Below are 24908 nucleotides of genomic sequence, written 5' to 3'. Positions count from 1 at the left end.
ACTGCTTTCATGAGTGTTGTCAGTGGATCCAAGCAAAATTAAGTCTTTGACAACTTCAGTCTTCTCTCAATTTATTGGGATGTTATTTATTGGTCTAGTTATGAGGATCTTTGATTCTTTTACATTGAGGTGCAATCCATACTGAAGGCTATAGTCTTTGATCTTCATCAGTATTTTATGTCCTCTTTGCTTTCAGCAAGCAAGATTGTTATCATCTGCATGTTCTTAAGGAGTCTTCCTCTAACCGTGATGCCATGGTCTTCTTCATATAAATCTAGTTTCTCTGATTATTTGCTCAACATTCAAACTAAATAAGTATGGTGCACAAATACAGCCTTGGCGCCCACCTTCCCTGATTTTAAACCATTCAGTGTCCCCTTGTTCTGTTCAAATGACTGCCTCATGATCTGTGTACAGGTTTCTCATGAACACAAATAAGTGTTCTGGAATATCCATTCTACACAATGTTATTCATAACCTGTCATGTTGTTGTTGTTAAGTGACGTGGAGTCGGTTCCGACCCATAGCAATCCTGTATAATAGTGTTTCCGACTTGTGGCTGGTGAGCTTGAACCACTGATCTTACAGTTCAAACCTACCTTGCAACCCAGTACTCCCCGGAAACCCCGTACAGGGTCACTATGGGTTGAACCAACTTGATGGCACTTAGTAACAACAACAACATACTTCTAAAAACTCAGGCATTGGAAACATTAGGGAGCACTGCTTTATTCTGACACACATGGGGACACTACATGGCAACTGGTTTATGGTGGGTGGCATGATGGAAAGCGGCCTCCCCCACCACTCTCCCGAATCCTCCTGCTGGTGTGGCTACCCACCAGTCCATCAAAGTGACGTCTTCTCCTGTTTTCCAGGCAGCCAGTGAGGACCTCCGGCATGTCATCATTCCCTTGCTGCACACACTAATGTACGTGCTTTTGAAGGTGAGCTGGGACTGAGTGAAGGGGGCTGTGGTGACTCACACGGTGCCCTGTGTGGCCACCCAGCCCTGTTAGTGTGGGGCTAAATACACTTGATTGTCTGCCTTAAACTGGTTTCTATCCACTGCTGTTGTTAAGTGCTATCGAGTTGGTTCCAACTTCATAGAGACCCTGTGTAGGGTTTCCAACAGTGGCTTGTGTATGTGAACAGCTGACCTTGCAGTTAGCAGTCTAATGCTTACTCTGCAGCACCACACTAAGGCCCGTCTACCCACTAGCAATGCGCTAACACCTGAAGAGACAAAAGTGCAGAGAGACAATGGGGAACATCCAGGAGAGGGAGGACCTGGAGGACCTTGAATGCCAGAGTGAGGTCTTAGGTTTGCTTATCTGTGCAGCAGGAACCAACACTGATCCCTACACAGAGAAGTGACATGATTAATGATTAACACCTTAAAATAGTAGTCATTCACTGCATGCGGTTCCTTGGGTGGGAGTGGGCAGAAAAGAAGATGAGAGTCAGGAAGAGCAATTCTGTGGGTGCTGGAGCATCAGACAGAGAACAAAGTCAGGAATGGAGCCTGTGGACACTACAAGTCTCCCATGCCTGTGAGATGCAAGAAGGAGCCAAGAATATACGTGGAAATTAATTCCAAGGTTACTTCAAGGGTATTCTAAGGTTACTCTTCAGCAGTAAATCCAAGAGCCTGAGGAATGTAGACTTGCAGGCCCTGACCAAGCAGAGAGGTGGGAGGGGAGTTGCTTTGTGTCTTGGTTATTTAGTGCTCTTATACCAGAAATACTACAAGAGGGTAGCTTTAACAAACAGACTTATTTTCTCAGACTTCAGCAGGCTAGAAGTCTGAATTCAGGGGGCTTGGTTCTAGGGGAAGGCTTTCTGTTGGCTCAGGAGGAAGCTCCTTGTCTCCCGTGTCTTCTTCTGGATGATCTTTATGTGGTTTGACATCTCTCTTATCCCATCTCTGGCTTCATGTTCAATTTCTTTTATATCTCAAAAGACATGGACATAAAACATATTCTACAGTAATCATGTCATTAGCACAACAAAGAAAACCCATTCCCAAGTGAAATGATAACCACAGGCATACAAAACCCCAAACCCACAGACAGCAAGTTGATTCTGACTCACAGCAACCCCATAGTACAGAATAGAACTGCCCCATTGTGTTTCCAAGGCTGTCAAAAGCAGACTGCCATATCTTTCTCCCATGGAGCAGCTGGTGGATTCGAACTGCTGACTTTTCAGTTAGCAGTTGAGCACTGTGCGTGCCATTAGTGCTTCTAATCACAGGCATAGAGGTTAGGATTTACAACACATATTTGGGGTGGGGGGCACCACTCATCTGGCAGTGTGTCATATTGTGTTGACCTGTATGTTGCTATGGTGCTAGAAGTTATGCCTCCGGTCTCTCAAATACCAGCAGGGTCACCCATAGCAGACAGGTTTCAGTGGAGTTTCCAGACTAAGAGAGACTAGGAAGAAGGACCTAATAATCTACTAAAAACATGACCAGTGAAAACATTATGAATAGCAGTAAAATGTTTGGTCTGATTGAGTGTTGGAATATGAGCCCTCAGGTTAGAAGGCACTCAAAATACAAATGAGGAAGACCTGCTCCTCAAAGTAGGATTGATTTTAATGACATGGGTGAAGTAAAGCTTTCAGGACCTTCATTTGCTGATGTGGCATGGCTCAAAACCAGAAGAAACAGTTGCAAATATCCATTAATAATCTGAATATAGAATGTACCAAAGTATGTAGCTACAAAAACTAGAATTAATTAAAAATGAAATGGAATGCATAAAGATTGATACCCTAGGTGTCCGTGAGCTGAAACTGGAACTGATTTGGTGAGGATCCAACTCTTTGAAACATAGTTAAGACCCAGGAGACTGTGGTCCCACCCTATAAAACCAAGAAGACCCTGCTTCCTGTGCTTTCTCCAATAGTTCTGCTGATCTCTGAACTGCTCAAGGATGGTCCTTTTCTCATCTTAGAGGACAACAGATATACCTTCTTCGTTTTGTTTCCTGTCTGTAGAATTCCAAGAGGCTGACAGTTTTCTTTCCTTTAATCCTGTTTCTGTCCCCTTCAGTCTAAGCTGATAGGTTTTCTGCTGTAGTGGTTGGTTAGATTTATCAGTCACAGGCTTAAAAACCTCTTTAACAAAAGGTTGTGTAGCCATGTCCTTGGTGAACATTCTAAGACACATGTTCTTAGTTTTCACAGTAGAATTTCCCAAGTCTTTAAGTTCTGTTTTCATTTTGCATAGTTCATTTTTAAGTCCATCTCTTTCCTCTTTTGGAGTCAGAAAACCAAAAGAGAAGAACACGCTCAGCATTTCTCAAGCTGGGGGAACTGAAGAAAAAATTCAAGCCTCGACTTTTGCTATTGAAGGATTCCCTGGGCAAAGTATTGAATGATGCAAAAAGCATCAAAGAAGATGGAAGGAATACACAGAGTCACTGAACTAAAAGGAAATGGTTGATGTTTAACCATTTCAAGAGGTAGCATATGATCAAGATCCAATGATACTGAAGGAAGAAGTCCAAGGTGCATTGAAGGAATTGGCAAAGAACAAGGCACCAGGAATTGATGGAATAAAACTTGAAATCTTTCAAGAAAGTGAGGCGGCACTGGAGGCACTCACTCTTCTCTGTCAAGAAATTTGGAAGACAACTATCTGGCCAACTGATTGGAAGAGATTCATATTTGTGCCCATTCCAAAGAGAGGTGAGCCAACGGATTACAGAAATCATTGGACAATCTCTTTGATATCTCACGCGCGTAAAGTTTTACTAAAGGTAATACAGAAATGGCTACAATCATACATTGACAGAGAACTTCCAGAGGTTCAAGCTGGATTCAGCAGAGGCCATGGAACAAGGGATATCACTGCTGATGTCACTGGATCTTGGCTGAAAGCAGAGAATATCAGAACGATGTTTACCTGTGCTTTATTGACCATGCAAAGGCTTTCGATTGTGTGGATCATGACAAGCTATGGACAGCATTGTAAAGTATGAGTATTCCGGAACACTTAATTGTGCTCATGAGGAATCTGTACCTGGACCAAGAAGCAGTTGTTCGAACAGAACATGGGAACACTGAATGGTTTAAAATTAAGAAAGGTGTGTGACAGAGTTGTATTCTTTCACCATACTTATTCAACCTGTATGCTGAGCAAATCATCTGATAAACTGAGTTATATGAAGGAAAACATGGCATCAGGATTGGAGGAAGACTCATTAACAACCTATGATATGCAGATGTTACACCCTTGCTTGCTGAAAGTGAAGAGGACTTAAAATATTTACTGGTGAAGATCAAAGAGCACCACCTTTGGTATGGATTGCATCTCAATGTAAAAAAAAACAAAAATACTCACTGCTGGACCAATAAACAACATTCTTATCAATGGAGAAAAGATTGAAGTTGTCAAGGACTTCATTTTTCTTGGATCAACTATCAACACTCACAGAAGCAGCAGTCAAGAAATCAAACGACGTATTGCATTAGGCAGATCTGCTGCACAAGACCTTTTTAAAGTGTTGAAGAGCAAAGATGTCAGCTTGAGGATTAAGATGTGCCTGACCCAAGCCATGGTAGTTTCAATAACCTCATATGTATGCAAAAGCTGGACAGTGAATAAGGAAGACCGAAGAAGAATTGATGCTTTTGAGTTATGGTGTTGGAGAAGAATGTTGCAAGTGCCAAGGCCTGCCAAAAGAACCAACAGATCTGTGTTAGAAGAAGTGCAGCCAGAGTGTTCCTTGGAGGCCAGGATGGCCAAACTTCATCTCTCATACTTCGGGCATGTTGTCAGGAGGGACCAGTTTTTTGAGAAGGATATCATGTTTGTAAGGTGGAGGGTCAGAGAAAAAGAGGAAGACCCCCAGCAAGATGGATTGGCAAAATGACAGCATCAATGGGCTCAAGCATGGCAAAAATTGTGAGGTTGGTTGAGGACCGGGCAGTGTTTCGTTCTGTTGTGCATAAGGTCGCTATGAATTGGTACAGACTCGATGGCACCTAACAAAAACAACTTTCCTCTTGTATTTTAGTATAAACAGTAAGGAGAAACCTCATGGCACGTTTAAGATCTTGCTTAGAAATCTTATCATCCACATAGCAAAGTTCATCATTTACAAGTTTCATCTTCCACCAAACATTTACATAAATTCAGACCGATTCTTGGCCACTCTATAGGAAGCATTGCCCCTCCTCCCTTGTCAAATCACATGCTCATTGGTTTCTTTAAAGCCTCACCTGAAGCATATTTAATGTCCACATTTCTAGTCATATCCTGTTGCTAGTACCAGAGGTATTCTTTAAAACGATCGTTCTTTTTCTACAATTCTCATCAGTTCCTTCTGAGTCTTCACCAGAATTACCTTTGACATCCATAATTTTATGAACCATCTCTTCAAGGCAATCTCAGCTTTACTATTAGGTACCTTAAAACTCTTACAGCCTCTACTTATTACCCGGTTCCCAAACATCTTCCTCATTTTAGGTATTTGTTAGAGCAGCATCCCCACTTCTTGGTGCCCTGCTTTTCTGGTAGCGTAGTGGTTACGAATTGGGCTGCGAATCTCAAAGTCAGCAGTTCGAAACTACCAGCTGTTCTTCAGGAGAAAGATGAGGTTTCTGTAAAGATTTACAGCCTCAGAAACCCTGCACAGGGTCGCTATGAGTCGGAACCGACTCCACAGCACATAACCACCACCACCATCCGTGCTGCTATAACAGAAATAATCACAAGTGGTGTTTTCGTTTTTTTACAGTTTAACAGGCTAGAAGTCAGGATTCAGAGTGTAGCTCTCAGAGAAGCTTAGCTCTCTGTCGGCTCTGGAAGAAGGTCCTTGTCTCTTCTGAGTGTCTGCTTCTGGGTGATCTTCATGTGGCTTGGCATTGCTCTTCTCCCATCTCTAGTTTCTACCTTGTGTGTTTTATCTCTTTTCTATCTCAAAAGAGATTGATTTAAGGCACCCCATACATTAATCCTGTCTCATTTACATAAAAAGACAAGCCATCCCCAAGTCAGATTATAACCACAGGTACGTTGTACTTACAAAACAAACTTGTATTTTGGATAGATATCATTCAGTCTTTAATAGTACATTTGAGTAGGTCATCCAAGAAGAGATGTCTTACAGGTGCTGGGAGAAGAGTGGAAGCTGTAGATTTGGTAGTTATGAACAACCAGGTGGGTAGAAAAAGAAGTTTAAGTCCCAGCCTGATGCCAGGCCTACTCTTCCTCATTTCCCCCCTTACCCCAACCCAACCCAGGGTCCTTCACTAACTAGGGCTCTGAGCACCCCAACTTCCTCTTTCTCTCAGGCTACAGGCATCACTGAAGAGCTCTACCGGAGAACCTATGCCTTTTGCACAAGGTTATTGACTCTGCCTACCCCCTACTGCACAGTTGCCTTGGACTGTGCAATTCAGTTGAAGACGGAGACAGCGGTCCCTGGTAAGAGCCAATGGGGGGGTTGGGGTGGGGGTGCCTTTTTCTCCATGATGAAACTCCAGCGTCACTCCAGACTCTGCCTCTTCCTCTAGGCTGCAAGGAAACTCAGAAAGTCTCCGCACCCCCTGTGGAAGGTGGGGAGCAGAGATTGAGGGGTTGACTGGCTAACATGGTCTGTTTGCAGGAACATTGTACCAAAGGACGGTTATTGCTGAACAGAACCTGATAAGTGAGCTGTATCCCTACCAGGAGAGGTGAGTGGCCCAGAAGGTCATTGCCTTCAGCCCTCTGGCTGGGGGACTACAGGACAAAAGAGGAGGCTGGCTTGGACACTAGGAGAGCTTACCAACTGTGACATGTGTCCAACAGTGGAACACATGTTCAAGGAAGGATGGGACCTACCCTCCTCTAGAGACCACTTAAGGCGGGATAGATCTCTATTAGGGGATTGGATTCAGAGCTAGTCCACTCATATGCAGAAGGTGGACATGGCCTGTCCTGAAGTCTTGTTGCTCCACCTCCATCCTGCCTGTGGCCATGAGGCAGCCTCAAAACCAACCAGGAAGCTTGAGGTAGTTCCACGGTATCTACGCTGTAGAGGCTCTGGCCACCATCTGGTGTGAAGGGGGACTAAGTCCGTCTGTGTGTATACCTAGATTGGATTGAGGCAGCATCCTCTGTGTTGGGGGAGGGGCTGATGGAGTTGGCTGTGCATTACCAGCTCCTCTGCGGTACCTCTGTCAAAACAGAGCTTGAAGCTCTGTGTTCATGAAGGATGCAGGGAGGAACAGGATGTCCAGAGGAATTTGGACTGAGAAACAATAAGCTGAAAGAGTTGGGGATGACACAGATGGGCAAGTAGGAGAAGGTGTGGGAGGCTGGTTCTATGTGATGAGGTAATGGGAGAAGATAAGACTCACTTAGATCAGAACTCAAGTTAGAGTGATCTCTAGAGGAGGATGTGATCACTGGGCCAGGATGTTGGCCCTTTCACATCCTGTCACAGAAGAGCAGGACTTAGGTTGGAACTTGCCACAACATGAGGTCGAGTCCACCTTCCTATATGAAGACAGTGGACAGCTGAACAACAGCTGCGCCCCTAGAAGGGACGTGTATGCTCTTATTTGCTACAGTCCGCACCACTCCCTATTGTCTGTCCCTCCTAAAGCTTTTTGAATTTGAATCTTTTGTTTTTAGAGGAACTCAGTAACTTAGGGAGTCTGTAAGGGTGTCCCCCTTTCATCAGTCCCATCCTGCCCCACCCACCTCTGCCCTCAGAGTGTTCCTCTTCGTGGATCCTGAGCTGGTCTCTGCCTCTGTGTGCAGTGCCTTGCTGCTGGAGATCGAGGCAGCTGAGGTTCACCAGACACCGGAGGCCTGCATGCGCCATGTGGTCTCCCACACCCTGCAGGCAGCATTGGGAGAGACCTGCCAAGCAGCTGCGTTACAGAAGAAGCTGCAGGTAACCGCTGAGCTCCTAACCCTTGTCAGTTCCAGTCCAGCTCCCTGCAAGCTCACCCCATGAACTGACTCCATTCCTCTTTCCCCTTTTCCTGTCCCATATTGTCTTTTTCCTTTAAAATAAATTCGTACAGTTTCACTAAAGGAAATCTGGGAAAAAAAAAAAAAAAAAGCAGATAAAGACAAAGAAGAAACTTAAAATCATTCATAATCTTTCTGTCCAAATCTAATTAACAATCAACATTCTTGGGTGTATACGCACACACACACATATGTAGTAATGGTTAAGAGTTGGGCTGCTAACCTCAAGATGCGCAGTTCAAAACTACTAGCCATTCTGTGGGAGAAAGATGAGGCTTTCTGCTCCTGTAAAGACTTACAGCCCCCAGCATAAGCAGAGTATGGAACCCTATCCAGAGAAGCAGCAACACCACAGAGAGGAAGCAGCTGAGGACTCTGGACTCATGGAGAGAGAGAGACTGGGTGCTGGTGGCCAGGAGGCCAGCTTGCAGAATGTGCCCTTTGGTTATTTAAATTATTATATATTCCTGAGTGTTTATGTGTACATCCTCCCCACCCCCATAAAACAAAACAAAAAACAGAGGGAATGGAAGCAAAGACTGTTGAATGATGTTGCATGGAGGAGATTATAATCATTGCAATGAAACAATGGTATAAAACTGATGTTCTCCCATGTAAACTGTCATGTAAATGCCTATGTAAACTCAGTTCACAATAAAAACTTAAAAAGAAAAGATTTACAGCCTCGGAAACCCTATACAGGGTCATTATGAGCTGGTATCAACTCCATGGCACACCACCACCACGTATGTATATATATGGAGTCCTGGTGTGGCAATGCAATATAAGCGCTGGACTGCAATGTTGGTTTGAACCACAAAGTCGGTGGTTCAAACTCACCAGCCGCTCCTTGGAAACCCTATACAGGGACGCTGTGTTGAACGAAACCAACTTCACAGCACTTAACAACAACTATATATATATATATATACTTTTTATTGTGAATTGAGTGAAGGTTTACAGAGCAGATCATTGGTTTTACATTCAGTAAATCAGATAGTTTACAATAGTTACTATCCCTTCCATGTACCGTCAGTTTAACAGTATTTACCTCTATTCACTCTAACTCTTGCATTCTTCCCTGTGTCTCCTGCTACCTTCATCTTTCCTCTGCTAACCTCCCTCTTGTTGTATATTACCTGCCCCCGCCACCCTAGGAACCATCATAGAATGTTTGATTTAGCAAGAAAATCTTTTCTTAACTTTTTACATCAGTGGTTTCATATGATATTTGTCCTATTGTGACTGACTCATTTCACTCAGCATAATGTCCTCCAGGTTCATCCATGTTGTGAGGTGTTTTGCAGATTCATTATTATTCTTCAGTATTGAGTAGTATTCCATTGTGTGTATGTACCAAAGTTTGTTTAGCCATTCTTCTGCTGACGGGCATTTAGGCTGTCTCCATCTTTTTGCTGTTGTGAATAGCATTGCATAGAGCATGGGTGTACATAGATCACAGCTCTTATTTCTTGATATTTACCAAGTAGAGGAATTGCTGAGTCATACTTTCAACTTTTTGAGAAAGCACCATACCATTTTCCACAGTGGTTGCACCGTTTTAAGTCCCACCCGCAAGTGTAGGAGGGCCCTAGTCTCTTCACACCCTAGACAGCATTTGTTGTTTTCTGTTTTTTGGAACTTTGCTATTAACACTGTTTAATGCTGGAGTAAGATGATACCTCATTGTTGTTTTGATTTGCATCTCTCTAATGGCCAATGATCGTGAACTTTTCTTCGTATGTAAGTGTTTCTTCATACATTTGTTGGATGCTTGAATGTCTTCTTTGGTACAGTGCCGGTTCATGTCCTCTGCCCATTTTTAAATTGGATTATATGTCTTCTTGTTGAGGTGTTGAAGTCTTCTATACATTTTAGAGAGTAGTCCTTTGGTTGATATGTCATTGCTAAGAAATTTTTCCCAGAATATGGGTTCTCTTTTTATTTATTTTTTGGTAAAACCCTTAAATACACGTAAATGTCTAATTTTTAGGAGGTCCCAGTCTTCTACTTTGTCTTCTGTTTCTGTGTTTCAGCTATGTTTGATGGTGTATTTATGCCATGTATCAGAGTCCCTAAGTTTGACCCTATTTTTCATTGATGATCTTTATAATTTTAGACTTTACATTTAGGTCTTTAATTCACGTTGAGTTCATTTTCATATATGGTGTGAGATAAGGATTTTGTTTCCTTTTTTTACAAATAGATTTTCAATTTTACCAGCCCCATTTGTTGAAGAGATTATCTCTTTCTCCATTTAGTGCATTTTGAGTCTTTGTCAAAGACCAACTGACCTAGGTGGATGGATTTACTTCTGGATTCTAAGTTCTGTCCCATTGATCTATGTGTCTTTTGTTATACCAGTACCAGGCTGTTTTGCCTACTGTGGCTGTATCGTAGGTTTCGAGATCAGGGAGTGAGAGGCTTCCTACTTTGTTCTTCTTTTTTAATAATGCTTTGTTTTTCCAGGGTCTCTTTCCTTCCCATATAAAGTTAGTAATTCGTTTTTTCATTTCTTTAAGGAATGATGTTGGAATCTAGATTGGGAATGCATTATATCTATCTATTGCTTTAGGTAGTGTTGACATTTTCACAATGCCAAGTCTTCCTATCCATGAGCGGGGTATGTTGGGTGTATATTGTTTTATGAGTTCTGGTGTGGCGCTGTGTGTTAATGTACCAGACTGCAAAGCTGTTTGAACTGCAAGGTCAGTGGTTCAAGCTCACCTGCTGCTCCTAGGAAACCCTATACAGGGTCACTATGGGTCGGAACCAACTCAACGGCACTTAACAACAACAACATATTGTTTTATAATATTGACAGTGAGAATGACAATAGCCATCACTCCTTGAATACCTGTCCTGTTCCAGGCACTGTATTAAACATTTTATAATTATTCATTATTTATTTATGCCGTTTATAAAATTCTCACCACCAACCCATGAAATGATCTCCATTTACAGATGGGGACAATAAGGTACAGAGAAGTTGATTCAAAGTGACTGAGTCAGGGTTTGAACTGAGATCGAACTGACTTCAGGCTTATGTTCAACTGTCTTCCAATCCATGTACTTCGGTTTCACAAACTGAGATTTCAGACTACATACAGTTCTGTACCCTACGGATATAGTATCTTAGTTCTGAAGTGCTGTTATAACAGAAATAACCACAAGTGAGTGATTGTAACCAACAGAAATTCATTTCCTCACAATTCAGGAGGCTAGAAGGCAGAATTCACAGCATCAGCTCTAGGAAGTTGGGTTTTTTTTTGTCTCTCTGTTGGCTCTAGAGGAAGGTCTTTGTCTCTTCTGAACTTCTGCTCCTACACAATCTTCATGTATCTTGGCATCTCTCTTCTCTGTCTGGAGCTCTACTTTCTAGCTTCCTTGTTTAATCTCTTTTACAACTCAAGAGATTGGTTTACAACACATTAGACACTAATCCTGTCTCACTAATATAACAAAGACAATCCATTTCCAAAAGGGACTATAACCACAGATAGACATGGAGGTTAGGGTTTACATGTTTTTTTGTGCACACAAAATCTATAACAGATAGATTGCACATATGTGCATAATATAGGAGGCACTGGTGATGCAGTGGTTAAGTGCTCAGTTGCTAACTGAAAGGTTGGTGTTTCAAACTCATCAGCTGCTCCAACAGAGAAAGATGTAGCAGTCTGTATCCATGAAGATTTACAGCCTTAGAAATCCCATGGGACAGTTCTACTGTGCCCTCGAAGGTCACTATGAGTGAGAATCTAGTTGATGGCAGTGGGTTTGGTTTGGTTGTTTGGTGATTCCAAAACACAGCCGATGAAAACCCTATGGCTCACAATGGTACGATCCACAGTTGATCACGGGGGTGATCCAACTCCACACATTTCCTTCCGTTGTACTTAGAGCTGCCATGAGTCAGGGGCCAACTTGATGCCAGCTAACAACCACATGTGCATATATATGCATATAAAAAAAAACATATTTTTTGTTGTTGTCCGACTTTGCAGTCTAGCACATTCACCCACAGCACCACACATCTATAAATACTATATGTAATAATATTTGTTGTTGTTAAGTGCTGTTGAGTAGCTTCTGACTCATAGCAACCCTGTAGAGGGTTTCTGGGGAGCGACTGGTGAGTCTGAACTGCCGGCTTTGTGGTTCAAACCGGCCTTGCAGTCCAGCGCATTAACCCACAGCCCCACACCAGGCCTTCACTTAAATATTCTTTTGAAAATATGCACTTCCAATGGCTGCACAATATTCCCTCTCATGCACAGTAAGTAGGATCAACACAAATCAGTAACGTGCTGTGATTGATTTATTTCACTAATCTTCTTCTCCCATGGTTGAGCATCTAGATTGTTTCCGTTTAACCCACTTATTTCCTAGTCTTTTCTCTTTGACTTAGCCTCAGCCCATCTACAAGGCCCACGGCAGCCAGTAAATTGGTGTTTCTTATCAAGGGTGGACATCAGTTGCTTGAACTCTTTGGGTGGGGAGTTGCTCCCCGGAGCATCCCAGAGGGGACCATTTTGTGGGCTGATGTGGAGAAGACTTCTGGAAGCCTGGACTAAACAGTGACTATGTTTCTGAGTTGCTAAGACTCGGGGCTGTGCACCCAAAAAGGGAGGATACCCTTGAGGATTTGGCTGCCCCCTACTGTCTTACCTCAGGACACGGTGTGTCCATCCTCTTTCCCAACCTAGGACTCAGACTCTGCTTTGTCCGGCACAATGCACAGATGTGTGGCTCTCCGTCTTGTTGTTTCCCATCTGGAATTCTTCCTATTTTGGATCCTACAACTTGAGTTCTCCTTTTGGCAGGTGTCTTCTATGTACTGCTTCATCTCTCCTTAGACCATGTTTCTTATTTTTGTTTTATCATTCCTTCTTTCAAAAGACATCATTCATCTCTTTAGAATACTGTTCCTTGTGGTTCATCATTGGCTTGGCCTTGTTGAGCATTCTTGACTCACTCTTTCTACGTCACCCTTACTGACTTCCCCCTCCTTTGATAACATCTCCTTTGGAGAGGCCACAGCACACAGCCGCATTGCAGACAAAGGCTCTTACTCAAACTCATGCCTAAGTGTTGATTCTACTTGCTGTGCCAAACCGTCAAGCAAAGTCACAAAAGTACAACTTACACACAGGCATCCAATGGAATAATGCTTTACCATCCTATCAGGAAGAGAGATACAGAAGTGGGGTTGGCCAGGTGCCAAATACTTCACAGGTCTCCTGGGAATGTTGACATGTGCTCAGGACAGGAGGGAAGAGATGTGATAATAGGCCACCAGCCCCTATGGGATGTGTTTTGGATCAAGATGTCCTGGGAAAACGGAGTCAGCCCACACTCTCATCCTGTTCAAGAAGCCAGGCTGATACATATGGTCCTAAGTACAGGGTTCAGTTGTGGGTCATATTAATGCCCTATTTTGGTTACAGAACAGACACCAATGGCCCTTAATGAGGGACACTGTCCTTCAGCCTGGCAATTGATTATGGGTGTTGGTTAGGTGGGGAAGGGAGGAGCTTTCATGACCTAGAGTTTGTCAGCTGACTCAGCAGCTCCAGCTGGGGACTCTAATGATTATTTCTGGCTCACAGACCAGAGCATATTGATGGTGCCATTTTGACATAACCAAATCAGACTTGTAAAAACACTGATTTGTATTACTCAATGACATGGGGAAATTGGCAGTTCCAAGCCCCACTCCATCCCTGAGTTGGAGGACACTGGAGTTCAAAGACAAGGTTAGAGATGTAGCTGAGTAGGTTTGGGGATATCAGGAAGAGAGTATGTTGGAGAGACACCAAGTCAGGAATAGCGTGGGGTTCAAGGCCCGAATGAACCAATCTGTCACTTACGTTGCAATGGAAAAGTTAAGTTTGTACTTGGTTTGTGGTTTATATGTGTTGTGAAGTTGGTTCCAACTCATAGGCCTAGTCAAAATATTATACCCCAGCACTGCCACCTCATTTTACCCAGCAGCCACTGCCCTGAGTCTGCATTGAGTGTATAGAGAATTGGGAGAGGAGGAGCCGGGAGAGACTATAGGGAATGCAGTAGTGATCTTAGAGACCTTTAGTGACTTAGACTTGGAGGAGTCCTCAACGGTCTGATGGCATGCCCCTTCCCCCATTGGATGTTGGGGCTCCTTGTCATCAGCCTGACCTGGGGTCTCCAGCTCTTGTGGACCACCACTCCCCAGCTTCCCTGCTAACCCCCTGAAATTCAGCCTTTTGAAGCAGCTTTCAGAGTATCATTCCTAGTCATATCTTGGCTAGCTGAGACCAAGTGGGGCCTGGGAGACATGACTCAGCCAGTCACCAGCCCAGCATAGAGGCCTTGTCTGACCACCAGCCCACATCCTGTCTGCTGAGGACCTGGGTCTGAGGCCCAGGTGGAGAGTAGATTGGTCTCTGCTCATGTCTCCAGGAGCAGCTGCAAAGTTCTAAGATTTGGGGAAGGTCAACTTGAGACAACTCACCCCTCTGCCCTCTGGTACCATGTTTTGGGCACTGGAGGTAGGAGTGTCTCCAGGTAGGGCTCCTCTGTGTGGGATTAGGGGTTTTGAGGCTCAGGCGAGGCTTTTTTTTACTAACCTTGAAGCCAGGGAGTTCTGGAGGAACCGGGGACAAGGCCAAAGAGGGAAGTCAGGAGACACAGCCTTGAGAGCCAGCTCTCCTGTGAGTTGACTCATGTCTTTGAGCCAGCCACACTTTCTCAGGGTCTAGTCTTCCTCTTTTCCTCCTTTCTCTAGAAACAGCTCCATCCACATTCTTTCCCATGTCAACTCATACTCATGCTGTCTTCTTCCATTCACCCAGGCCGACACCTTTGGGGTCATCCTTGAGCGTTTTCTATTGGCTTCAGTTTCAAAACAAGGGCAGGATCTCCATTTTAACTGCCACCACCCTGGTCTAAGGCACTGTCATTGCTTGCCTGGATCATTCAGCTACTTCCTGTCTTCTCCTGCTTCTGTTCTTGTCAGTGCCATCAAGTCTCAATCCTTCAGCTGTTAAAACGAGTCAACTCATGCCTCTCCTCTGTTCCGCCAGCCCCATGACTTCCCACCTGCCACAGATCTGGTTCCCTGGGAAGTAGCCTCAGATTCAGAGAAAGTTTATTGGCGAGCCCACTTAGGATCAACCCCTGTGGGGGCAAGAAGAGTCTAGAGCTGCGCAGAGGGAGAAACTGAGATGCAATGTAGTTTGCAGATTTTGTGGGAAGCTCTGAACCTGAGATGGCCTTCCAGAGTTGCCTGAATGGGCGGGGGGGGGGGCCGGGGGCGGGGGAGGGGACAGGACTTTATACCTCCATATCATCTAGTCATTGGATGTGGACATGTGGACCATCTTAGTAAGGACCTTGGGGGGGGCGGGGGATGCTCTTCAGCTGATGACAGTTTTGGAGAGAGACACAGCTGAGAACTATTGGCTGCAGCGAGGGTAATGCGTGGTTCAGTCCTGAAGGTGGAACTTTCAGTACCCGCCCCTCCTGCATCATTTCCCTCAGAACCCAGCCAATCATTACAATGGCCTACGACTCATGATCTGTTCCCACCCCCTCATTTCCTCTCTGGCCCATCTGCTGTGCTCTTCCTCTCATTCTTTCTGTCCTCGCCTCCTTATTGTACCTCAAATATGCCAGACTTGCACCCCAGGGCCTTTGCATTTACTGTTCCCTGGTGCTGTGGGTTAATGCACTTTGCATTTACTGTTCCTTGGTGCTGTGGGTTAATATCAGTTTGAACCACAAGCTCATGGTTCAAGCTCACCAGCCACTCCTCGGAAACCCTATACAGAGTCGCTATGGGTTGGAACCAACTCGACAGCATTTAACAACAACAACAAAGCTTGGAATGTCCCTCCACTTCCTTCTGGTCATTACTTAAATGTCACTTTTTCAGTGAGGTTTCCATGACCGTTTTATTGTAGTTAGGTGCTGTCGAGTTGGTTCTGAATCCTAGCAACCCTACTCACAACAGAAGAAAACACTGCCCAGTCATGCGCCATCCTCACAATTGCCATGTATGAGTCTATTGATACTGCCACTATGTCGATTCATCTTGTTGGGGGTCTTTCTCATTTTGGCTGATCCTCCACTTTACCAAGCATGATGGCTTTCTCCAGGAGCTGGGTCTTCCTGACAACATGTCAAAAGATTGAGAGACAAAGTCTCACCCTCCTCACTTCTAAGGAAATTCTGGCTGTACTTCTTCCAAGACAGATTTGTTTGTGCTCTGGCAGTCCATGGTGCTTTCAATATTCCTCCCCAATACCATAATTCAAATGCATCGATTCTTCTTCCATCTTTTTTATTCATTATCAACTATGAGGTGACTGAAAATACCATGGTTTGGGTCAGGCACACCCTAGTCCTCAAACTGACATTTTTACTCTTTAATACATTAAAGAAGTCTTTTGCAGCAGAATTGCCTAATGTAATATGTTGTTTGATTTCTTGACTTCTGCTTGAGCATCAATTGTGGATTCAAGTAAAATGAAATCCTTGAAACTTCAATCTTTTCTCTGTTTATCATGATGTTATTTATTGGTCTAGTTGTAAGGATTCTCTGTTTTCTTTACATTGAGGTGTAATCATACTGTAGGCTATAGTCTTTGGTTTTCATCAGTATTTTAAGTCCTCTTCACTTCCATCAAGCAAGGCTGTATCATCTGCATATCGCAGGTTGTTAATGAGTCTTCCTCCAATCCTGACGCCATGTTCTTCTTCATGTAATCCAGTTTCTCAGATTATTTGTTCAGCATACAGACTGAATAAGTATGATGAAAGAATACAACCCAGGCACACACCTTTCCTGATTTCAAACCATTCAGTATCCCTTTGTTTTGTTGTACCTCTTTGTCTAGGTACAGGTTTCTCATGAGCACAATTAAGTGTTCTGAAATACACATTCTTTGCAATGTTATCCATAGTTTGTCATGATCCACCCTAACACCTTTGCATAGTCAATAAAGCACAAGTAAAATATCTTTCTGGTATACTCTGCTTTTAGCCAAGACCCATCTGACATCAGCAATGATATTCCTAGTGCCATGTCTTCTTCTTAATCTGACTTGAATTTCTGGCAGCTCCTTACCGATGTATTCCTGCAACCACTTTTGGATTGTCTTCAACGAAATTTTACTTGCGTGTGATAATTAATGATATAGTTCAATGATTTATTTCCACATTCCATTGAGTCACTTTTTTTTGGAATGAGCACAAATGTGGATCTGATCGGTTCTTGATCACATGCTATCTCTTGAAATAGTTGACCATCAAACCAATTATTTTTTGGTACAGTGACTCTGTGTATTCCTTCTATTTTCTTTTGATGCTTCCTGCATCATTTAATATTTTGCCCATAGAATGTTTCAATGTAGCAAGTTGAGGCTTGAATTTTTTCTTCAGTTCTGACAATACTATCTGAAATTTCAGCCTTCCTCCAAATTCTACACTCTCCTTACCTATTTGATTTTTTTTCTTCAGTATTTATCATTGCCTATCATACTAGAAATGTTACTTATTTTGTTTATTCTCTCTCTCTCTCTCTCTCTCTCTCACACACACACACACACACACACACACAGAATATAAACTCCAATAAGTATTTGTTAAGCAGTGCGGAGTGAATACATTGAAACAAGATGAGATGATCCCTGTTGCCCGCTTTGAATTCCAATTTCAATATCCCTCTGAATGTTTTCCATCATTCATTTGTTCCTGCAGTTTACTCCCAGGGGAGGGGCAGAACTTTGGTCCAAGTGCTTGGTGATTCTTTAAAAGGAGCCGATGGCAGTGGCCATCCCTGCCCCTTGTGGTATTTCAAAACCAGATGCAGGCAGCATTGGGCAGGAGTAGGGGCCTGGAAGCCTTATTCAGGGAAGCTCCCACCAGAGCCCACAGAGCCTGAGAGAAGGTGCCATGTGGACTGCCCATGTCCCTGTGGGCTTGGTTTAGCAGTTGGGGAGTGGGGTGGGTCCTGGGCCGGAAGTCAGGCTCTAATACCCCTCCCCGACAGGCCAGCCCCCGCCGCACCTTGGAGCGGTATTTCCACGCTGTGGTGGCCGCTGTGGAGCAGATGGCCAATGAGCCCAGCCCAAGCCGTGCAGGTCACTTGGAGAGGCTGGAGGAAATTTACTGCTCGCTGCTGGGGCCCCTAGCGTCCGCCAGGGGGCGCTGTGGCGGTAAGTGACCTGTGGACCTGGGGGAAGGTGGCGATGCCCCGCCCTGACTGTGGGTGGAGATAGTGGTGCTGGGGCCCCCACGTTTCAGCTAAGGGTGCAGTTGAGGAAACACACCCGCAGAGGGCGCCAGAGGGCACCGCAGGCTGCCCAATCTGCAGAGGGATTTAGCAGGCCTGGGGCTAAGAAGTGGGTTGGCAGAGGAGCTGGGGAGTTTTCAAATGTCACAAAGTCCAAATTCAGCTCAAGCCAGCAGACTGTCTGCTGCTGCGCGCTGTGGAGTCAGTTCCGACTCATAGCAACCCTATATAGGGTTTCCAAGACTGCAAATCTTCACATCTTTGTTGTTGTTGTTGTTGTTAAGTGCCATCGAGTCGGGTCCGACCCATAGCGACCCTACTGGAGCAGAAAGCTCATCTTTCTGCTGTGGAACAGCTAGTAGTTTCAAACTGCTGACCTTGAGGTTGAGGTTAAGAGTCCGACTCGTAACAACTATGCTACCAGAGCTGACTGTTTAGCTTCACCAAAATCTCCTACTCTTGGTTACAAGTAGAGCAGGTGGTAATGGGCTGGTTGTGACCTGGCAAGTGGAGAGGCATGGAGACTACATTTTATTTCATTTTGATAATAGTAACATGTTGTTGTTGTTAAGTGCCGTCAAGTTGGTTCCGACTCATAGCCGTCCTGTATAGGGTTTCCTAGGATCGGCTGGTGAGTTTGAACTACCAACCTTGTGGTTAGTAGTCCAGTGCTTATCCTACAGCATCACACCAGGACGCCCATGGAGCATCTAATATATATTTATTGTTGTTGTTATTGCTAAGTGCCATCAAGTCGGTACCCTGTAGACGGTTTCTGAGGAGTGGCTGGTGAGCTTGAACAGCCGACCTTGCGGCGGTTCAAAGTCACCTTGCAGTCCAGTGCATTAACCCACAGCATCACATTAGGACACTCACTCTCTTTCTGTATATATATATATATATAGATATAGATATAGATCTCTGGTAGCTGGTAGCATAGTGTTTACAAATCGGGCTGCTAACCTCACAGTCAGCAGTTTGAAACTACCAGCTGTTCCGTGGGAGAAAGATGAGGCTTTCTGTTCCCGTAAAGATTTAGAGCCTCGGAAACCCTGTACAGGGTCACTGTGACTCAGAACTAACTCCATAGAACATAGCAACAACATATATGTATATAGATGCATATATATATATATATATACTCCAGGTTTGTTTAAATATGATGTTGTTAGGTACTGTCAGGTCGGTTCCAATTCCTAACCGACCTTGTGGTTAGCAGTATAGTCCAGTGGCACACCAGGAGCCCCTACTTAAATATATGCAGATTTAAACCTAAGTAGATGTAATATGAGATGTGAAGTCTTTGGAAACTCTATATAGGGTCATATGAATTGGAATGACTCGATGGCATGTAACAGTATGAGATGTATATATGAGAAATAAGTGGGCCCTGGTGTGGCGCTGTAGTATAAGCACTGGACTGCTAACTGTGCTAACCACAAGGTTGGCAGTTCAAACCCATTAGTCTCAGAAACCCTATGCTTGGTCACTATGAGTCGGAACCGACTCCATGGTTGTAGGATTGGTATTGGATTACTAATTGCAAGGTCAGCAGTTCAAACCCACCAGCTGCTCCTGGGAAACCCAATACAGGGTCACTATGAGTTGGAACTGACTCGGTGGCACTTAACAGTAACTGCATGATGCTGAAAAGGTTTCAGCAGAATTTCCAGAGAATGAGAGAGACTAGGAAGAAGGTTCTGGCTATATACGTCTGAAAATCAGCCAATGAAAACTAATGGATCACAGCAGTCTGATCCAAAACCAATCATAGGGATGGTGCAGGACCAGGTGGGGGTCACTTATGAGTCGAGGGCTGAATGGACAGCAACTAATAAAAACAAATGGGATTAAGAGCATGAACCCGAATCCAGGTTTGCCTGGGCTTAAATTATAGCTCTGCCTCTTACTCTGTGACCTTGGCCCAGCTGCTTAACCTCTCTGTGTCCTGGCTCCTCCTCTGGCAACTGCTGTCCTGAGTTGCTGGCAGGATCCAGTGAGATGATTAAATGGGCATGGGTAAGTAGAACAGTGCCTCGCATGCAGTAAAGTCTGCGGCCTCATTAGTCAGGGAGCCATGGCTGTCTGGAAATTAACCAGGAATAGAGAGTCAGATCCTAAGGCTACATGTGAGGTGTACCCCAGGTGCAGACAGAAAGGTCTGCTTGGATGGGAGTGAACACGAGGCTGGAGCAGGAGGAGGGACTAGCGCTGGTCTCTCCTGCCCCAGGTTCCTGAAGCTGATGAGGTCCCTTCAGCATCGCTGATGTTGAGTGTCTACTCTATGCAATATACTGCAGAGGCCCTGTAATAAACAGAGGCGTTTGCCTTCCCGGTTGGATGCAGATGGGGCGCTTAGGGGACACAGGGGAGACCAGCGGCTCATCTGCAGCACAGGGCAGCACAGGGGACTGGGAGGGAAGGCAGATTTAGGAGAAGAGGGTGTAAACGGCAGCCCACACTGTGCTTTGTGAGGGGCCCTAAATGCTGGGCTGAGATGTTTGTAGGAAACAGGGACCACTAACAACTCGTGTGCGGTCTTGGATGAGTTGCCGGTGGCAGAGATGGGAAGGAAGGGCGGCACAAGGAAAGGAAGCTCTCAGCACACCAGGAGGGAGAGGGCGTTATCCCTTCTGGGCCCCTGTGCAGAAGCTGGGGAGAGCGGGGAGGGCACAGGATCCCACCATCCTCCCCTCTGTGGTCTCCACAGCCTGCTCCTCCCCTCAGGTGACCCCCTCCAGGACCGCCCACCAAGCACCCCCCTGCCCAGTCCCCACATCACCTTGCACCTGTGGACGGATGAGGAGCAGCTCTGTAAGTGCCATGCGTGGAGCGCTAGAGAGAGGCAGCTGGCTGGAAAGGGTAGCATGCCTGCAAGTGTGTTTGCGGTCACGTGTGTCTTGTGTGAGCACCTTGCCCCTTCCCTGCGCTGTTCCACACGTCTGAAGAAGGACCTATGTCTTCACTGTCAGAAGAGCACAACAAATTAGCCTCCTCTGCCTAGTAGGTGCCACATGTTTAAGATGATGCCAACAGATAATGTTCCCGAGCAGAGTCCGTCACAAAAAAACTGTGGGTCCCCAGAGCACTCTGCTCACCTGTTACAATACCTCAGCCCAGGTGTCCCCTGTTCTACTGCACGCCCTGGCAGGTGTGCGGGTGTATGGTGGGAAGAGCAGGACAGGTGTTATGGATTGAATTGTGGTTTCCCCTACCTCCAAATGTGTGTAGTAAATCCTAACCTTTATGCCTTGGTGATGCTGTGGGTTAGGTGCTGGGCTGGAAACCCACCAGTCACTCTGAGGGAGAAAGATGAGGCTTCCTGCTCCTGTAAAGATTTACAGTCTCAGAAACCCTATGAGTCAAAATTGACTTCATGGCTATAGATTTGGTACACCTGTAGTTGGAGTCCTGGTGTGGTGCTGCAGGTTAATGCACTGGACTGCAAGGTCAGTTTGAACTGCAAGGTCCATAGTTCAAGCTCACCAGACACTCCTCAGAAACCCTATATGGGAGGTACTTTATACAGACTGAGCTGTGAGTGGCATTTAACAACAATGCCTGTAATTCCAATCCAATTATGTATTGGGTTGTCTTTGTTACATTAACAAGACAGGATTAGTGCCAGGTGTGTTTTGAGTTTGTCTCTTACAAGATCTAAAAGGAGCAGATCAAGCAAGCAGAGATGGGGAAGAGATGAGATGTCCAAGGAACTAGGAAACAGAAGCTGAAGAGACAAGGACACAGAGAAAGCCTTTTTCTAGAGCCAGCATCCTCTGTTCCAACGTCTAGCCTCTGAAACAGAAAGCATACATGTGTTTGTTAAAGTCGTCCATGTGTGGTATTTATTTCTGTACCAGCTACTGAGGACAACAGGTGAATTGGGTTCAAGGCCTGGCACGTCCACCCCTTTGAGTCATACTAGGTGGATTCCGTTCTCTCTCTGGTCCTCAGGGCAGATTAGGAAAGCCTGGAGATCTTCCCCAGAGTTAATAGTCTGGCATCTGTGTCCCAGAGGATGCTCTGGGGTGTGGGAGAATGGGAGGGTGATATTGAACCTTCTTACTTTCCAGGTGCCATTGAGTTGCTTCTGACTCATTCGTCTAGTATAGGGTTTCTAAGGAGCAGCTGGTGGGTTTGAACTGCCAACCTTGTAGTTAGAAGTCCACTGCTGATCCTACAGCGCCGCACCAGGACTCCTAAGTGCCGCTGTAACAAAAATACCATAAGTGGGTACCTTTAAAGAACAAAAAATTATTTTCTTACAGTTCTGGGGGCTACAAGTCTGAATTTATGGGGTGTCTCTAGGACAGGTGTGGGGAACTTTTTTCTGCCGAAATTTATAACATCATGTGTGGGCCATATAAAATTATCAACTTAAAAAAAATTAGCCTGCTATATTTGATCCAACATTTAATCAAATCACCCCTAATGTGATGACTGGAACTGCAGTTGCCTTGGCAGGGCCAGACCAAATGATTTTGAGCTTCTGGTAGTTTAGTGGTTACGAATCAGGTTACTAAAGGTCAGCAGTTTGAAACTAACAGCAGTTCTGTAGGAGAAAGATGAGGCTTTCTGCTCCCATAAAGATTTATAGCCTTGGAAACCCTGTACAGGGTTGCAGTGAGTTGGAACTGACTCCACAGTACATAACCACCACCACCACCACATGGCCCTCAGGCCAGATATTCCCCATTCCTGCTTTAGGGGGAGGCCCTTCGTCTATTTCAGTTTCTTGTTGTTATTAAGTGCCATTGAGTCGTTTCCAACTCATAGCAACCCTGTCCAGGGTTTCTGAGGAGTAGCTAGTGGGTTTGAACCACCGACCTTTTGGTTAGCAGTCCAGTGCTTATCCTACAGCACCACACCAGGAGTCCACCTTCTAGTTGCCCACAAACCTTAGCATTCCTGGACTTGTAGCTGTATCTGCCATGTGTGTCTGTCTTCGTGTGGGTTTTCCCCGTGTGTGTGTGTCTGGATCTATTTTGCTTCATTTATAACTCAGAAGTGGTTAGATTTAAGACGCACCTCACTCAGATAGGAAACGAGGTGGCTCTGTACGATAAGCACGGGATAGCAAACCATAAAGTCTGCAGTTCAGTCCCATGAGAGAAAGATGAAGCTTTCTGATCCTGCAAAGATTTAAAGTTTCAGAAACGTTATAGAGGGTTGCTATGAGTCGGAACCAACTCAATGGCATTTAACAACTACTGCGATGTAATATGCCAAAAGAAAACTCCTGTTTTCAAACAGGAACATATGTATAGGTACAGGAATTAGGATTTCAACACATGTTTGGTGGCAGGGAACACAATCCAATCCGTAACATGAACATATATGAAAACGAGCATTCCCAGGATTAAATGTGGGAAAGACTGGGCTAAGTGGGTGTCTTTGCTGCAGAACTTCTCAGAGCCTTTAATCAGTAAGACGTGGCAGGAGTGCTGACCACAGGACCTTGTCTTTGTCTGTTTCGTATCGTGTGGGAGCTTCAGTCCAGCTGAGCAGTGTTTGAAGAACATGGGACTGTGGGGTGAGACCTGCTAGACTCATGCCCCTCACTTCCTTGACCTCCTCTTGTCCTCTGCTCCCAGGGAAGGAGTTGGTCCTCTTCCTATGCCCTCGATCCCGCTTCCGCCTCAGTGCTGACCTGGAGGCCTTGGATCTGCAGGGTCTCCGTCCAGACCGGGCGTTGGCCCGCGTATCCGTGCTATCAACAGACAGTGGCATCGAGCGGGACCTTCCTTCCTGGGCGGAGGAGCTGCCTGAGCCCAGCAGCCCAGAGATGGAGCGAGCCAGGCTGCAACGCAAAGGGGGCATCAAGAAAAGGATGTGGCTCCCCGAACTCTTACTGCCTGGCAGTTGGCATGGGCCTCCGGGGCTGCACCGGAAGACGGGTGGGCCCGGCGGGGACGGGGAGCTGTTGCCTGGGGTGTCCCGGGTGCACACAGCCCGGGTACTGGTGCTGGGAGATGACAGGATGCTGGGTCGGCTGGCCCAGGCTTACTACACCCTCAGGTAGGGCTCCAACAGACTGGCTGGGGCACAGGGAAGATAAAAGAGATTGAGAGAGGGTCAGAAGGCAGAGGTCAGGGTGGGATGGTAGTTAGCACTACTCACACATAACTACTGTGTGCCAGGCACTGTAACAGGCAGGTAGGTGTCAATGGGCTCATTGTTTCCACACTGCTCCCATTTTATAGATGGGAAAATAGAGGCTCAGAGAGATTAGGGTAATGACAGCAAGACAAGAGATAAGTGGCTTAGCTAGGATGTGGAGCTAAGTGTTGAAAGCCCTGCTCTGATCCTCTCTCTCTTACCGTCCACTCCCAGGAAACGAGAGACCCAGAAGTTCTGCCTCACACCCCGGCTCAGCCTACAGCTCTACTACATCCCCGTGCTGGCCCCTGAGGTGACTCTGTGGGGGAGGACAGGAACCTAGGGGGACTGGGTGGGGACACATCCCTGTGGCTCCCCCACAGGGACATACAGAGTCACCATCTTTAGAAGGAAGAGCTGGAGCATCCTATTCCAGAAGCCACACAGGGGGCTAAACATGGCCTGTCTTGCACCCTGGCTGACTGCCCATCACTGTTTTCTTTTGTTTTAATGGAATTCTTTGCAAGCTTCTCTTTAAACATGGGCTCT

At 45.4% G+C, this 24908-nt stretch overlaps 1 protein-coding gene across 1 annotated transcript in view; it reads left to right on the top strand.

Moving 5' to 3' along the window:
• Positions 1-24908, top strand: part of PIK3R6 (phosphoinositide-3-kinase, regulatory subunit 6) — a 60753-nt gene that overhangs the window by 8212 nt on the left and 27633 nt on the right. Inside the window, exons 4-11 of the mRNA XM_006863505.1 lie at positions 879-947; positions 6310-6442; positions 6624-6693; positions 7718-7901; positions 18018-18183; positions 20988-21074; positions 23855-24278; positions 24594-24672. Coding sequence (XP_006863567.1) covers positions 879-947; positions 6310-6442; positions 6624-6693; positions 7718-7901; positions 18018-18183; positions 20988-21074; positions 23855-24278; positions 24594-24672 — 1212 coding nt within the window. The remainder of the gene's footprint in view (positions 1-878; positions 948-6309; positions 6443-6623; positions 6694-7717; positions 7902-18017; positions 18184-20987; positions 21075-23854; positions 24279-24593; positions 24673-24908) is intronic.

The sequence above is a fragment of the Chrysochloris asiatica genome, unplaced genomic scaffold, assembly GCF_000296735.1.
Source record: "Chrysochloris asiatica unplaced genomic scaffold, ChrAsi1.0 scaffold00054, whole genome shotgun sequence".
Taxonomy (NCBI): domain Eukaryota; kingdom Metazoa; phylum Chordata; class Mammalia; order Afrosoricida; family Chrysochloridae; genus Chrysochloris; species Chrysochloris asiatica.
The sequence above is the reverse complement of the archived record's forward strand: the minus strand, read 5'-3'. Positions and strand labels throughout refer to the sequence as shown.